The sequence below is a fragment of the Beauveria bassiana genome, assembly GCF_000280675.1.
Source record: "Beauveria bassiana ARSEF 2860 unplaced genomic scaffold BBA_S00005, whole genome shotgun sequence".
NCBI lineage: Eukaryota > Fungi > Ascomycota > Sordariomycetes > Hypocreales > Cordycipitaceae > Beauveria > Beauveria bassiana.
In genome coordinates, this window is record NW_007930840.1 from 557,125 (window position 1) to 572,719 (window position 15,595).

A 15,595-nucleotide genomic window follows, 5' to 3' on the forward strand; every position below is an offset into this window, starting at 1 on the left:
TATATTTTCCTGATTCGTGTCTACAATTATGGAGACTCTTGCACGAGATCAAGTACTTAGGGCCTGGTGGCGGGAATGAACTGTCACAGGCAGCCTTCTCGTGGAGTCCATCATGAAAATGCGATTCGTTCGAATCTAGTCAAGAAAGAAGACTGCTATACGTACTAACTCACAGGACCTAGGTGAATATAGCTCTAGGATAGAGCTGCAATAGGAAGGCTATAGAGAGGCTTTCCCCTCTGTATCTTCATGACTTTATAGATATAGATGTATCGTAAGGCGCCTACGAGCTATTCGGCGTAATATACATATATACTTATAGGGTTGCTAAGACTTGGAGTAAAGTAGTATGTAGAATTCAGGCTTGATACACTCTGAGAGCCTACATTCCTGAGACTTGTTCTCACGGCTCTTGGTAGTAATCTATAGGTAGAAGAAACCTGCTGCCAGCGCCCTGGCTAGCGTGGCACCTCTGCTTAGGATTCTCTGTCGTTGTATAAAAGATAACAGGGGCCAATCTCATGCGACTGCCTGCGAGTCAATCTCATGCGACTGCCTGTGAGTCAATCTCATGAACAGACCTTTTATTGCCCATCCTGTGACTAGCCCCATCCGAGATTGAGTACCACATAGATCGAGAAGGCGCCTGTAGTTCTTTCTTGAAATCTATAAATTCAAGGAGCATGCCGCCTCGTTGACAGACTTTATCTGCATCCTCGAGAACCTCGAAACACAGCTACTTCACATCTTTGTCACACTACATTCGGACAGATTTCAGTCTTATAATAAAGGCCGCCTTCGCTTTCACCCTAACTACAGGGCTTCCTGTTGCTCTAGCATCAGCTATCCTCAAACCAAGAATCATCAGACCTGATAAGCCCACAGATCGCTTTAAATTTGTCGTTAGCATTCAGGATAACACAAAAACCCACTCCTGCGGAGGCACGTTACTAGACAGTACTACTGTCCTTACTGCCAGTCATTACATCCTTAATACTACCGACGCAGGGTTTATGGTGGCAGGAAAAACGGTATAGTCAATTATCTTCCTCATTTCTCTTCTTTACAGCCTCTTCTCCTTCCTCTTAAGACGTCTCTCTGCTACATAGGCTAATATGTCAACTTCATAGGATCTCGAGGCGACTAAGGGAGTAACGGTCAAGATTTCAACACTTCAACGACCTCTCCACAAAGCGTTCAGCAACGAGGTCGCTAATACCAACAACAGGATAGGCGACATTACGATCATCAAGCTAGCTACTCCCATTAAGAAGAGCGATGACATTAACTATACGCCATTACCAGCATCCGACGCCGTCCCTAACGGGAGCGAGGAATTATTTGGTATTAGCTGGTAAGCAAACCTAGTACTACACACAACCGCGATTAAGCGCTAGAAACTATCCATTTCCAAAAGAGACATAGATGGCTTATCGGTGTATAAATGGCGCTAACAGCAGCTCAGGGGACTCAATGTTACTTAGGAAGGGGACGAGCCTGACTTTTTAGTTCCTAAGCGAGCAGAAGTTCTACTCAAGCAACAACCATTTGATAAATGCCTAGATCCGCAAAGAGCTGGCGATGTAAGCACGTTAATTTGTGCTGGCAAACCCGGAAAGACTGTTTACTCGGGTGACAGCGGTGGTCCACTGATCGACTCCAAGACTAGGACAGTGGTCGGCATCGTGTCAATTTCAGTAGCCGACTTAGACGGGTTCCTCTGCACAGATGCAGCTTTATTTACGAGAGTCGGCAGCTATCTCGACTTCATCAACGAAAATCTTGGTCAGCGAGGCTTCACCGATGGCGACAACCAGAGGGTCAAGGACGAGGCAAAAAGGCCGGCTCTCCTCGGCGCTTGCCAGATGAAGCATTCTGAAAGTCAGAAAGCGTGTATACTGAACATTACCTCTGGTTCAAACGGGAATCCAATCGGAACTGGGGAGGAGGATTGGGCTGAGTGCGACCACTTCGACGACTTGTGGTCTGCTTGCGAGGCATGCGCTGAGAAAGCAACTGCTGACTCGACGGTTGAGACAGTCATCCAGTGCTCCGAAGCAGTGGAGAAGGGAGATTAAGGCCACACGGTGAATCGGTGGCAGAGAGGGTCGGTCAATCACATCGGACACAGGACGCCGAGGGCGAGGTTGTAGGACGGCGCGCGCGCTCTGCAGCATTGGCCTTCTTTTAGAATAACACAGTTTCTGATGTCTATGTTATTACTACCTAGTTCTTGCGTGTCTACTCCTGATGTCAGAGACAGAGAAGCCATATACCAGAACGAAATTGAGATTAGATCCCGCCAGATCAGTCATATTACTAGGATACTCTCCGTTAGGGTCGTGCATGATGGAAGTCAACCAGGGCTCGAGAGATGACATTAACCCTTGACGGTGGAGGGAGCGGGCCAACAGTAGTTCGCAACAGCGCCTGACCCGATATCTTCCACAACGCTCCAAGCTATTCAGAGGCCCTGCATATGTATGTACTCTGTATATAAAGCAGCGTGTAACACACCCTCAAGACCTCTCCTATGGCTGCCAATATCGTCAATTGCTGAACTTTGCAGTGTCGTGGATGAACCGCTGGACATTTGTCCAGTTATCCGGTTCTCGGTTCCACACATTGTTTGCGCAGCCGATCATAAGAGCGTGTCATTTCTCGCGTCCGCCTCTCGGTCGGAAATCTGCAAGTTCTGCCAGGGTCTGTTGAATGACCGCAGGACCGCCAGGCTCAAGGCAGAGACGCCCACAAGTCTTCTTCACAGTCGAGTTGACTTGGCTGTCGAGTGTGTCCGTGTCGAGTATATATATATATGAGACTAATACCCACTCTATGCTCACATATCGTTTTCCGAGCCAACTGGCGTCTGTCTCTTTATCTTTCTTGAACTGCGCCAGCTCTTCTCAAAGTCATGCATTGCCCAGTTCTTCACCCAGTCAGACTCGAGCACTTCCGCGGCGCTGGCACGTTGTAGCGGGTCAACCGAGAGCATACGACGCATCAGACGCAAAAATGCCGATTTTTCCTCTACTGAAAAGGTGCCTGCTTTATGCCTTGTTCGAAATCCTTGTACAGTTTCGTCAAATACATCAGGCAGTGGATGAAAGGCATTTTCTCCTTGAATAGAATTTCCATTCTCGTCAAAGTAATTGTGCCGGTCTTTCCATACCGACCACCAGCGGGCTGGTAATGAACCTAAAACATCAACATTCTGTGCAATGAGCGCAGCTCGAGGGAGCTTCCAAAAAAAGGCCTGATACTGAAAAGTTCCCAAATAACAAGTCCAAGACACCAAATGTCAGCAGAGAAAGTAAATGGCGATGATGGCTCGAAATATGTTTCGGGAGGCTGGGCTGCCTTTTGTGATCGGCACTCCTCGCAAGGCCGAAAAGTTGAGGCCGGTGCAAATGATTCACCAAAGTCGACAAGTAGCAGATTAGTCTCTTCAAGAGAGACATTCCGGGCCGCCTTTCCGAGGTTGAGTGGGTATACGGCTTCCACAGGGAGATTTGGCGGCACGGGGGAAGAGTCAACGCGAGAGACCGTGATTGTCTGCGGACGGCCGTACTTTTCATAGAATTGGTCGACAGATAGCTCGCCAAGATTTGTTGGAAGTCGAAGCATCACATTGCCGAGATGTATATCTAAATGATGGACGACGCCAGGCGTTAGTTATTGCAGGTGAAGGGTGCGCGACACACGTCCGTGTAGCATACCTCCGTGGACATAGCCTCGGCCATGCATATATGCAATGGCCGACACGAGCTTGACTGCCAAAGCACGGGCTACATCTATCCTGAACATGCCAGAATTAAGAGATTTGTCAAGGTTGGACCCCGCCAGATCAGTTGTGTAACTGGGATGCTCTCCGTTGGGGCCGTGGATGGTGAAGTCATCCAGCAGGCGAGGGATGGCATGAAATCCGGACAAAGAGACAGGATTAGCTGGTAAGCTAGATCTCAAGTCCGAGAGACTTTTCATAATACTAATCTCGTGCATCCTCGATTTGGCCACTCCAATTTTGAGGGCGATGTACTCCTCCTGCTGCATGTCCCGCGCGACCCAAACAGTCGAGTATCCTCCATGACCAAGCTTGCCAACGATTGTATAACGCTTGTTGAGGATATCTCCAATCGTGATTGGATGGTAGCCGCCTTTATCATATCTGTCAATATTCTCCACCCCATCAATGTACACGTATACCTGACGGTACTCCTGTGCTGGCTTTTGCGCAGCCATTGTCGCGCCTGAGCTGGAATAGCATCGCTTAGTTTCTGACAAAAGTCTGCCGAGAAAGGGGGTTGTCTGCGGTTGACGAAATAGTATAGAAGTTTGTGTAGGCTGCGATAGAATACGCAGTGCTTTCATCGCCCGAGTTCGTGCCTAGTGAGCGCTGATGATGAAGCTTGCTTGTGGAGGAGAGGTTGATGCTCTGCTCCGCCTTGGCACTTGTGGGTCTCCCAATACTACACTATGGTCGAGGTATCTGAAGCAGAGTCGCAAAACCGGTAACAACGCTCTTAAAAAAAAATATAAGCTTTCCATGCGCGATCTGCGGTAAAACAGGTCTGCTTGTGGTCCATATCTTGAAGTGAGGGACAGTCTTGGGTGCATTTCAGCTGTATGGGGGCCAGATTATGGCTTCGAAGTTTGCATGCATTTGGTGGGGCTTGCATCGATCAGATACGACGGGTGGAAGAGGGCGCTTGTTAGATTGACAGAAACGCCTTACTTGTACTATTGCTTTGGTTTACTTTGCTTCTTTATAGGACACCAAAGATGCCAATCAATCTTTCTCTGCTCTGAATCAAGTTCTGTAAGTCTTTCTGTCATGGTTGCCATCATCCCAGAACTCGTATTACAGTGCTTGTTGCTCTTTACTTTCTCTTCCCTTCTCCTCTTCTTTCACCTTTTCTTTATTCCTCCAATTTTCAAGTCGGGATTTATCCATGCCAAATATTTCAACAGTTTGCACTAGGTCTCCTCAGCTTGGTCAAGTTTATACATACTGCCCCACGGGGTGCTACTACACGAGGCCGTCATGGTTGGCAGCCGCAGTGACGCTAACCGAATTGGGCAAGCTCTGCAACCCACTACATCCACTCACACACTCGCCCGCTATAGTTTACATGGGATCGCCTGTAAACTTGGCCAAAACCACTGAAAGGCTGCTGAAACACGCTGCGCTCGTCCCCCCTAAATGGCCCTGTAACAGGTAGCTCGTCCTGCCCTGGCAATGACGCTGCATCGGCCGACGGCAGGCGACGGCGCCATCTACCAATGAGGTCGCCAGCGCGTGTCGTGTCCTTTTGGCTCCCAACTTCTTCTCGACTCCCTTTCATCTCTCGCGCAAACTACCTTCGTGGATCAGCTGTCTCCAGCCGCCTATTATTGAATCTTGCACGCTATCATCAGCTTCCGCTCGGCTTCTCTGGATTCAATTCCGGTTTTGAAACTCCATTTCCAATTCAATCAGTCGAGCGGCCAGAAGCGCAAGCTTCCAATTCTTCCCACGATGACGCTCAACATCTTCCGCCTCGCTGGTGCGCTTCACCATCCCACCCCAGCTCTACACCCCCTCCTTCATTCTAATATGATTTGTAGCCGACTTTTCGCATCTGGCCAGCATCTTTATCTTACTGCACAAAATGGTGCAGTTAAATGTGCGTCCTCATACTTGCCCGAGCTCCCACCGCGCACCATCCGCTGACCACATCCAAACAGAGCTGCTCCGGCATCTCCTTCAAGTCGCAAGCTCTCTACCTCCTGGTCTACGTGACGAGATATCTCGGTTCGTCTCCTCTATCTTCCTTGAGCTCCATTGACTAGCCATTGACGCCCATGTCCGTCTCATAGATCTCTTCTCCACCAACAGCCTCTACAACTTCGTCTTCAAGATCCTCTTCATTGGCTCCCAGGGCTACATCATCTACCTCATGACAAACGCCTACAAGCCCACCAACGACCCCAATGTCGACACTTTTCGCGTCCAGTACCTCCTCGGTGCCGCCGCTGTCCTCGCCGTCGTCTTCCCCGTCCGCTACACCGCCATGGAGATTCTCTGGGCCTTTTCCATCTGGCTCGAGTCCGTCGCCATCCTGCCCCAGCTCTTCATGCTCCAGCGCACCGGCGAGGCCGAGACCATTACCACTCACTATCTCTTTGCCCTCGGCAGCTACCGCGCCCTGTATATCCCCAACTGGGTCTACCGCTACTTGGCCGAACCCAACCACAAGCCCGACTGGATCGCCATTGCCGCCGGCCTCATCCAGACCGTTCTCTACAGCGACTTTTTCTACATCTACTACACAAAGGTCCTCAAGGGAAAGAAGTTCAAGCTGCCCGTCTAAGCAGACTTTGCTTTCAATTGGTTTTGAGGCGGGCAGTTTTGCTGTACCAATCAACACAGTCCTCAGCCCAGCCACCAGGATCATGTGAGCAGCTCACCAACTCAACACGACACTCGAGACAAACGACAAAATGAAAGTCATCGATCTCCACCCGCAACACTTTATTGCACTCTATAGACGGCGTTTACGGGGACTCATTTGCTCGGACAAGGTCGCTCTGGACATGCCATGATGTGCAAGAGATTGTGGCCACGCAGCACCAGGGGAAAGGATGGACAATAAAAGTAATTCAAGTTCTACGATTTAAAAGCTCAAGCTTGATAATAAATACTTAAAAAGTAAAAGAAAAAAAAATTAAAAGTGCAAGAAAGCTTGCATGCTATAAATTATTGAATTGCATGGCTGCGCTGTCACAGTCACGTGAAAGTCTTGCATCGCGCCCGTGAGACTCTGACTCAACATGACGAAAGTCAACTTCGTTCTGCCCATCGCACATCTTTTCTACCCACCTCCATTAGCAAAACAGGAAGGAGTGTAGCATACGATATACCATAATGGCCAGCGACGCTCCCAACAACACTCAGCAGTCGGCCGCGCCCACCAACGGCCAGTTCGACGGTCGTCCGCAGCTCCCTCCTGCGGATTTGAAGCTACCGCAGCGCAAGGACGTTTCTCTGCGCGAGTTTCTCAAGAAGGTGGATGATTGCGCGCCCATTGTATGTCTTTTCTTCTCTCTATTCTTCGTTTTTTTCTATTCTTTCCCTCTCTATCGGTAAAACTGCTAACGCCATCGAAACACAAGATTCCCGACGCCGTCACGCAATACTACATGACCAAGGCCGGTCTGCCCCCTCCTCCGCAGACGGACCCGCGCCTGGCGCGCCTCCTCGCGCTCGCTACGCAAAAATTCATCGCCGACATTGCCGCCGACGCCTACCAGTACAGCCGTATCCGGGCGTCGAGCAACACAAACGCCAACAACCCCATGGGCTCGCTCGGCGCGGCCGCCGGCTTCCCAATCCCCGGACAGCAGACGGGCCAGCCGGGCAACAAGGACCAGGGCAAGGGCGCGCCGCTGGGGATCCAGCGACCCGGGTACGGAGGCGGCGGGCAGGGCGGCAGCCAGAACAGGACGGTGCTGACGATGGAGGACCTGGGCATGGCGGTGGGCGAGTATGGGGTCAATGTGAAGCGTAGCGAGTTTTACAGATAGGCGCGTTGAGGGGGGCAAGGTTTGAAGTTGAATGCGATGGCTGGGCATTTGAATGATGTTGCTTTTCGGTTTGGAATCATAACGAATTGGCGTTTTGGCGTTTGGTATCGGCTGGGGCAACTACCCGCCTGAATGAATGCTGACACGGGCAACTTGCGCTTCGTCTTTGAGTTTTATAGTAAATAAACCGTGTTGAACAGATTGAACAGGTGGCTTCTTTTGTTGGTCATTATGTATTCGTATTGATACAATGTGGTATTTGTACAGTGCGACTTTGCTTCCCTTCGCCGTTCCACCCTCTCCTCGCTCGCTTTTGCGCCGCTTTTACTTCTTGCCGTAGATGTTCGGTTTTCGCGTCCTGTCTCAGTCAATTAGTGACATGCCATGAGCCTTCCTTCCTCATCCAAAATACGTACGGCGCAAACTCGCCCAGCTTGTGCCCGACCATGTCTTCCGTGATGGCAACGGGCAAATAGTTCTTGCCGTTGTGAATCTCAAAGTTGAGCCCGACGAAATTCGGCAGGATCGTGGCGGACCGAGCCTGCGTGCGCACCGGAGGTACCTTGTCGCCAGCCTTTTTGGGCCACACAATGGGCAGACTGCGGTCGAGTAGGTGTTAGATGAGTTCAAGTCGTGTTTTTTTTTCGGGGTGTCATGGTCTTACGGCACGAGGTTGGGCCCTAAAGAAACGGTTTGGTTAGTGTGGCGTACGCATAATGAGCGATTGATTCGTGGCTATTCTTACCCTTCCATACGGAGCGCTTCAGGAGCAATCTTGTGGGCTGCATCGTGGCTGGTTTGGGACTGTACGGCGGATGAGGCCTGCAGGTTGGATCGACTTTGGCGCCGTTGCTGGTTGGATCTGAATCACGTGATGCCGTGGCTATTCCGCGTCGCCTGCCCGGCGTGGTTTAAAGTGTGATGGTTTGAATTCATTTGAATGATCTGGCATTGTAATGGGAGTGTTTGAGTGTTTTCAATTACTCGTTTGCTGCATTTTTAGATCTCAAATCAAGATGAGTCTGCCACCAGTCAAGGCTCCAAAATCTGAGGTAAGATCTCGAGTATGTCTCAATTGGTGGCAAAACGAACACGATTGTGAAAATATGACAGATGAACAAAAAAACACATTGAAAAGATCGCCAGTATAGCTGAGACGTGCGTAATCCATCGAAATCAGCTTCAATGATATTCGCAGGGTATCATCGGAGTAATTGCATCACGTGTGGTAGGCAACAGCGCCGCGTACGGAACGGCGTAGCAGCATTTTGGTCGAGCAACATGCCGATGTTACGATCTTACCGCAATTCTCCATAAATGAACCAGCCACTAATAGTGATTGTGCGAGGATAAAGTGATAATCACAAAAACCCATACTGTGCTCGTCGGCCCGTTGGCGTAATTGATGGCGCGGGCTGTCACGCCCCTGTTGACAACGCCGCCGGCCGGCTTCTGGACCCTTTGCGGCCGCTCCACTACGTAGTTCCCCGTTCTCCCCAAAGTCCGCCTTCAAGAAGCCACATCAACCAACAAAAACCACCGCCTGTCTGGCGTCTGAATCATTTGCTCTTGCATAGGCGGCCAATCTCACATCTTTGGAGGCTTTCAGCACGTTATTATTGACGTAGTGATTCTCGATATTTCCAGCGTTGATAGATTTTTCCTCGTCGATCCCTATCCACCTATTCAGCTCGACCGAGGATAACGCAGCCATCAACACCAAAGTAACGGAGAGAAAAACAGCCACGAAACACACGCCCACACACCACACGACCTATATAGGCACGGACAATTCGTGAGATGCCTGACGCAAAGGCCTCCGGGGCCGACACGGGCGGTGGCGGCGCCGCCCGCGCCCGCGACCACAACCAGGGCAATCAGGGGCGGTCGTACACGGTCGAGCAAAAGGCGGCGGTGCTGCGAATCCGGCGTTGTGACGCGACGGCCTTTTATGAGATCCTGGACCTCGAATCGGTGCGAGCAACGTGCACCGAGAGCGAGATCAAAAAGGCGTACCGCAAGCAGTCGCTGCTGACGCACCCGGACAAGAACGGGCACGAACACGCCGACGAGGCGTTCAAGATGGTCAGCCGTGCATTTGGCGTGCTCGGCGATAAGGAGAAACGCCAAAAGTATGACCGTTTCGGCACGGACCCGGATAGCCGCTTCGCGAGCGCGCAGGCGCAGAACCCCTTCTCCGGGTTCGCCTCGAGGCAGGCATCGGGTGGTGGGCGGCCAGGCGGTCCCATGGGTGGTGGTGGTTGGGATGAGGACATCAGCCCCGAGGAGATGTTTGCAAGATTCTTTGGTGGTGGCGGCGGCTTTGGAGGCTTTGGCGGCGGCGGCGGCGGCGGAGGTACGACCGACTTTACTTTCCATTCACAGATCCTCTGCTGACATGATACCCTCCAGTCTTTGATACGGGCCCTCAGTTTGTCTTTAACTTTGGTGGCGGCCCCGGCATCCGCGTGCATCAGTTTGGCGGCGCGCGGCCTCGCGGACGCCCGCGCGACACGCAGAATCAACCCGAAGAAGGAGCGCAGGGCAGCGGCCTCCAGAACCTCATCGGCATCCTGCCAGTCCTTCTCTTCTTTATCCTGCCGCTGCTGACGTCACTCTTTGGCGGAGACGGCGGCCCGGCGACGCCCAATATGACGTTTGATAGCCCAAGCGCGCCGTACACGCACATGCGGACGACGCCAGTACACGGCATCAAGTATTTTGTGCGGGAGCGTGATATTCGGCAGTACACGAAAGGACAATTGGGGGAGTTGGACCGCGCGGCGGAGCAGGGCGCGCTGCACCAGATTCGCAGCGGTTGCGAGAGGGAGCAGGCGACGCAGCGACGGATGCGCGAGGACGCGATGGGGTGGTTCTACCAGGACGAGGTCAAGATGGCGCTGGCGAATGCGCTCGAGATGCCGCACTGTAAGCGGTGGACGGCGCTGGTGGAGAAGAGCAAAAAGGGTAAATAAAGAGGGGATAATGAGAATAGAGAGGAAAAGCCGCGGACGTGAGTGGCTTGTGGTGGAATGAAACTCTGTTTGAAAGTATATTGCGCTGTATGAAGGGATTGAATGGGCAAGTTCACGGCGTTGTTCATGGCGTTTTTGTGTATTCTTTTTTTACTTTACAGAGACGTGTGTCTTGTGTGTGTTCTCTGCATAGCATTGGGTGACGAGCCCGAACCGAGTTGGGCCCTTGAAGAAGCATATAATACATTGTCATGGGATGCGAGAGGTGTCGTCTTGAATATACATGTGAATCGTTCCTAGATGCGTAATAGGGAATCGCAGCACGTTGTTGGTCAAGGAGGGATGTGGCGTCATTGATGGCTGACGATGTTGGCTTTTAACCTTTTTTTTTTTTTTGCGATCAGCCTGATTGGGCGCAGGGCGTCGGACTCGACAAAGGGAATCTAGACCCCGGAGCAGCCTTTCAAGTGGCACAATGGCAGTGATAAAAGTGTTTTTTTTTTGGTCTTTCTTTCAGAGAGCGGCCAGTCGCATCTCGTCGCATTCATGCGGGTACGTGGTGCGGGCGTTACGTATGTCACTCGGTGCTCGGCGCTTATAAGTTGAGGCCAGCCCCGCCTGTAGATTCAGCTTACTGTATTTGTTTGCAGATGTTGATATTTCGAGAACTGTCCCCTACCTATGAAAATGGTGAATTCTTAGAATGCTTTCTTTGAATAATCTCTACTAGATGTTCACTATATTTAGAAGCCAAGCCCTCGGACATTGACTAATTGGAGTTTGACTTTTTCCAGTAAAAAGTTCTTGATACTTGTCTCAGTAGGCCCACAGTCACCCATAGAACCCGCCCGCCCGCCAGCCTTGTGGTGCTTGCCGCTGCTCGCAGATCCCATTACAACGCGCCTCAACCTAAGGTACGTAATAAAATATTATTAGCTGCCGCCACAAGAACTTTATATCAGCTTGTGCGCTTCAGAAAGCATATTTTTTCAGACTATATTCTATTTCTCTGTTGCTGCTATGATCATTTTTAAAATTGAGTAGCTACAAATACTGAAACGTTCCCTCGAACAGCCGCCTCTGTTGTGCACACTGTCGTCATTGGAGGCGCAGCATCCTTTCCCCCCTCGTCCTCTAGCTCTTCGACAAAACACCATCCAAGATTCTATCCAGTAAAAACACACCCAAAACATTACAATCAGCAAAGACATTACAATCAGCACTGAGCTGACAAGAGCGGCCATGGTGTCGGTTCAAACCTCCGGCGAAGGAGCGCCCGCCGGCCAACTGACCCAGCTCCCCCCACCATCGACACAACCGCCCACGAACGATGCCACGAACCCGTGGGCGGCCACCACACCAAACCAACACAGCCAACAGCACAGCTCTGATGCCGCCGAGCTGCACCGTAAACCGGTTCCTCCCAGCGCGCTCCAGCCAGGGCTCGGCAGCAGCACCCCGCAGCCGCCCGTTCCGCAGATCCAGCACCACCACGACATGGGCCTCACCACGGCGAGCGGCGCCAAAGAAGACGACAGCAGCGACAAGCGACCCGCCGCGCCGATGGAGCGCATACCAAGCATCCTGCGCCCCGGCGGCGGCAAGTCGTTCAGCTCAAACCCGTTTCGTAATAAAACCGGCATCGGCGCTGCTGCGGCCCTGACCCCGGCAGAGGCCATGTCCACGATGCGTCTCGACTCGACGACCAACGACCCTTGGAACTCCGCGATTTACACACAGCCCACCGGGGCGACCAACATCTCGCAAGACTCTCGCGTCCAGCAGCAGTCTGTGCCATACTCCACGTTGCAGCCGACACCGTGGAGCTGGGCACGGCCCATCGGGGCGACCAACGTCTCGCAAGACTCTCGCGTCCAACAGCAGGGCCTGTGGAGCAGGCATGATGCCGTAGAACTGGATGCGACGTCGTCGTTGTACGTTCACCCGTCGGAATCGCTGGGAGTGCCTACGCCCGAGGGGCAGTCTATCTCGGGCGACGAAGCGCAGAATATAGTCAAGAGTCTGGCAGACCCGCAGGGTAATTTGGTGAAGCCGGCCGACGAGTTTTCGCACATTTTCGACGACCAGCACACGTGGAACGTCTTGGGACGCACGCCAGGAATACAGAGGAGCGCGACGATCAAGACAGCCGGGGAGGACTCGGACCAGGATGACTGGAACATTATTGAATCGGGAGCGTCGTCGATCGCGGGTGATGCGGAGGGGATACCGGCGAGTGATGTGCACAAGGCCAAGACGGAGGTCCCGAGACCGCTGATACCTGGTATGGGAGCACCGGCGGCCAGTGATATGTGCAAGGTAGAGACGGAGATCCCGAGACCGTCGACTTCAGTTGCGAGTGCATCGAAGGTTCCTCATACTGATACACCAGAGGCGCCGGCAGGCCCGCGCTCCTCGACCCCTTTTGTTGACGCATTGTCTATTCCTCAGGACGAAGCCAGAGCCGAAGATGAACGGAAAGAACATAAAAACGAGGTCTTAAGAGATGCAGAAATTGAACATCTCGGGCATCAAGCTACGAAAGAGACAAAGATGGAAATAAATGATACCCCAGAGAGGCCACCACTCCCTCCTACGCTACATGAATCACGAAACGAACAAAATTCAGAAGAACTTCTCATCGAGCCCATCGGCTACGAACCGCCAGTGCAAGCCCCACAACCGCATCACCCACCGCAAACTGGAGGCTTGTTACCCAAGCAGCAAGACGAGCGGCCTCCGTTGCCGCCACGGCAGACGGAGACAACGCAAAGGTGGTCTGCTTGGCGCCAACCTGTGGATGGCGAGGCCGAGACGTACCAGATCAAGAAAATCCGCTGGAACGACCCTGCCTACAACAACGATTCGCGCGTTTCTCCCATCCTGGTGCAAAATCAAAATGGGCCCTGCCCGCTTGTTGCGCTTGTAAATGCGCTCAGCCTGACTACACCACCAGACATCTATGAAATTACTCTTGTACACATTCTTTACTCGCGAGAACGAATCTGCTTGAATCTGCTGCTCGACGCCGTATTGAACGAGCTCATGTCGCCGCGCCGTACCTCATACGAGGACGCACTCCCTGATATGAATGAGCTGTACGGGTTCCTGCAAAGCTTGCATACCGGCATGAATGTCAACCCACGCTTTATCCCCACGCCAGAGCTAGTTGAGGCTTACAGGAGAAGCTCTTTGACCAACCTGGACCCCAAGGACCGAGATACCCTGATGCCGGGGACGTTTGAAAATAGCCTGGAAATGAAGCTTTATGCGACTTTTTCAATTCCGCTCATCCATGGCTGGTTGCCTGCAAAGTCGGACCCCGCATATGATGCCTTTGAGCGACAAGCAGCAACGTACGAGGATGCGCAAAATCTGCTCTTTCGGGAAGAGGAGCTAGAGGCCAAGCTGGTGGATTCGCAAAGCGGCTTGTCTGGCCAAGAGCAGCAATTATACCAAGACATCATGGCCATCAAAATGTTTATGATCGAGTCGGCAACGCAGCTTACCCCTTGGGGTATCAAAGTCATTAGCGAAGCGATTCGCCCCGGAACGTTTGCCATTCTCTTCCGCAACGATCACTTTAGCACATTGTACTGCCACCCAATTACGATGAAGCTACTGACGCTCGTGACCGACGCGGGGTACAGCTCCCACGATGAAGTGGTGTGGGAAATCCTCGAGGACGTCAACGGCGAACACTCTGCGCTGTACTCGGGCGACTTTCGACCTGTCGGCTCACCGTGCCACGGCAGCCCCAGCGCAGGACCGAGCCGAGGTAACTACGACACTAGCAGCGACTGGACGAGCGTGCAGAATAAACGCCACGGTAAGAACCGCCAGGTAGAATCAAACGACATGAGCATGTTTTACATGTCGCCCGGCGCGAACCACGAGCTGGAGGACCACGACTTGGCGCTCGCGCTGCAGCTGCAGGAGGAAGAGGAGCAAAACCAGCGCGAGGAGCAGGAGCGTCAGCGTCATGAAGCCCACCTCTCGGAACAGGTTCTCGAGCCGCAAGGGCGTCAGCGGTCGCCACACATGCAGCGCGCCATGCGTCGTCGCTCCAGCGCCGCCGCCAGACGACCGCCTCTGCCATCGCGCGGCAGCTCCTCCAACAACGTCAACGGTCGTCGGCGGCGCAGCGGCGACGCACCGCCGCCGAAGCCCCCGCGGCCGCAGACGCAGAATGTTCGGCCGCTAGTGCCTCCCGCCACGGCGACGGGGGGTAGCGGAGAGGCTCCGCCGTCGTATGAGGCGGCGCAGCACGATAGACGCTACGTGCCGGGACAGGGACGAGGAGGAGGCGGTCCAGCGCCGGGTGGTGGTGTTGGTGGTAGTCATCCGATGCAGGGACCACCGCTGCCGGGTGCTCATGCGCCCGGACACGTGGGAAATCATAGACCGCCGGGATTCCCGATGGGAGGAAGGCTGAATCAGGGTCCGGGCAGGGATAGAAGTCGCGAGTGCGGAGTCATGTAAGACGGGCGGACGTTGTGTTCATGTAACGGTATTGGAAATTGGGCAAGTCAAGACGACAGTGGCGTTCGGAGTTTTCTTTCTTTTTTTCTTCTTTTTTCCTTTTTGTTTCTTGTTAGTTAAGTCCTACACGCGCCATGCACCTACCATCCCGGGAAGATGGGTGTGCGGCATGTGTAGTAGGTATGCAACGTTTTTATTCCATGGCATTTAACTATACACGAGACCACATCACCTGCACGATGAAGCCAAGCGACGAGTCGGCAGTGCAGATAATCATAATTTAAAAAAAATTCAATCATCATGCAAAGCAAAATCAAGTACATGTATATATCTGCAAAGCAGCTTTCTGTGATTCGCTTCTCTCGGCCGATGGCGCTAATGAAACAAGAAAATTGAAACCGCGGGCGCGGCCCGGCCAACTGCGGCAACTCCACCAAGGATGAGAGCGAAGTGCTCCTGAGCTTCGACGACGTCGCGCCTCTCATCATGACGTTCTTCATTTTCGCAACAAACAACACGCACGAAAACCAAGCGGACCAGAAACAACTCCCACCTCCATTACGCAGATGGTT

General features: G+C 52.6%; 5 protein-coding genes across 5 annotated transcripts; 3 read left to right on the forward strand and 2 right to left on the reverse strand.

The window, feature by feature from the left end:
* Nucleotides 1-3,675: 3,675 nt before the first annotated feature.
* BBA_02470 (protein kinase domain-containing protein) lies at nt 3,676-4,242 on the reverse strand (the record flags this gene model as incomplete). The annotated part of the gene is made up of 1 exon (XM_008597567.1): nt 3,676-4,242. One exon carries the CDS (start codon nt 4,240-4,242, stop codon nt 3,676-3,678), a length of 567 nt encoding a protein of 188 aa, XP_008595789.1.
* A 1,276-nt stretch (nt 4,243-5,518) lies between these two features.
* On the forward strand, nt 5,519-6,353 carry BBA_02471 (ER lumen protein retaining receptor; the record flags this gene model as incomplete). Its single annotated transcript, XM_008597568.1, has 4 exons — nt 5,519-5,546; nt 5,608-5,666; nt 5,728-5,794; nt 5,860-6,353. 4 exons carry the CDS (start codon nt 5,519-5,521, stop codon nt 6,351-6,353), a joined length of 648 nt encoding a protein of 215 aa, XP_008595790.1.
* A 554-nt stretch (nt 6,354-6,907) lies between these two features.
* Nucleotides 6,908-7,566, forward strand: BBA_02472 (transcription initiation factor TFIID subunit 10; the record flags this gene model as incomplete). The annotated part of the gene is made up of 2 exons (XM_008597569.1): nt 6,908-7,069; nt 7,156-7,566. The coding sequence occupies 2 exons, from the start codon at nt 6,908-6,910 to the stop codon at nt 7,564-7,566; spliced, it is 573 nt and encodes a 190-aa protein (XP_008595791.1).
* Nucleotides 7,567-7,890: 324 nt separating this feature from the next.
* On the reverse strand, nt 7,891-8,354 carry BBA_02473 (ribosomal protein S19; the record flags this gene model as incomplete). Its single annotated transcript, XM_008597570.1, has 4 exons — nt 7,891-7,924; nt 7,983-8,165; nt 8,231-8,246; nt 8,312-8,354. The coding sequence occupies 4 exons, from the start codon at nt 8,352-8,354 to the stop codon at nt 7,891-7,893; spliced, it is 276 nt and encodes a 91-aa protein (XP_008595792.1).
* Nucleotides 8,355-11,783: 3,429 nt separating this feature from the next.
* On the forward strand, nt 11,784-15,023 carry BBA_02474 (DUF544 domain-containing protein; the record flags this gene model as incomplete). The annotated part of the gene is made up of 1 exon (XM_008597571.1): nt 11,784-15,023. One exon carries the CDS (start codon nt 11,784-11,786, stop codon nt 15,021-15,023), a length of 3,240 nt encoding a protein of 1,079 aa, XP_008595793.1.
* Nucleotides 15,024-15,595: the final 572 nt, after the last annotated feature.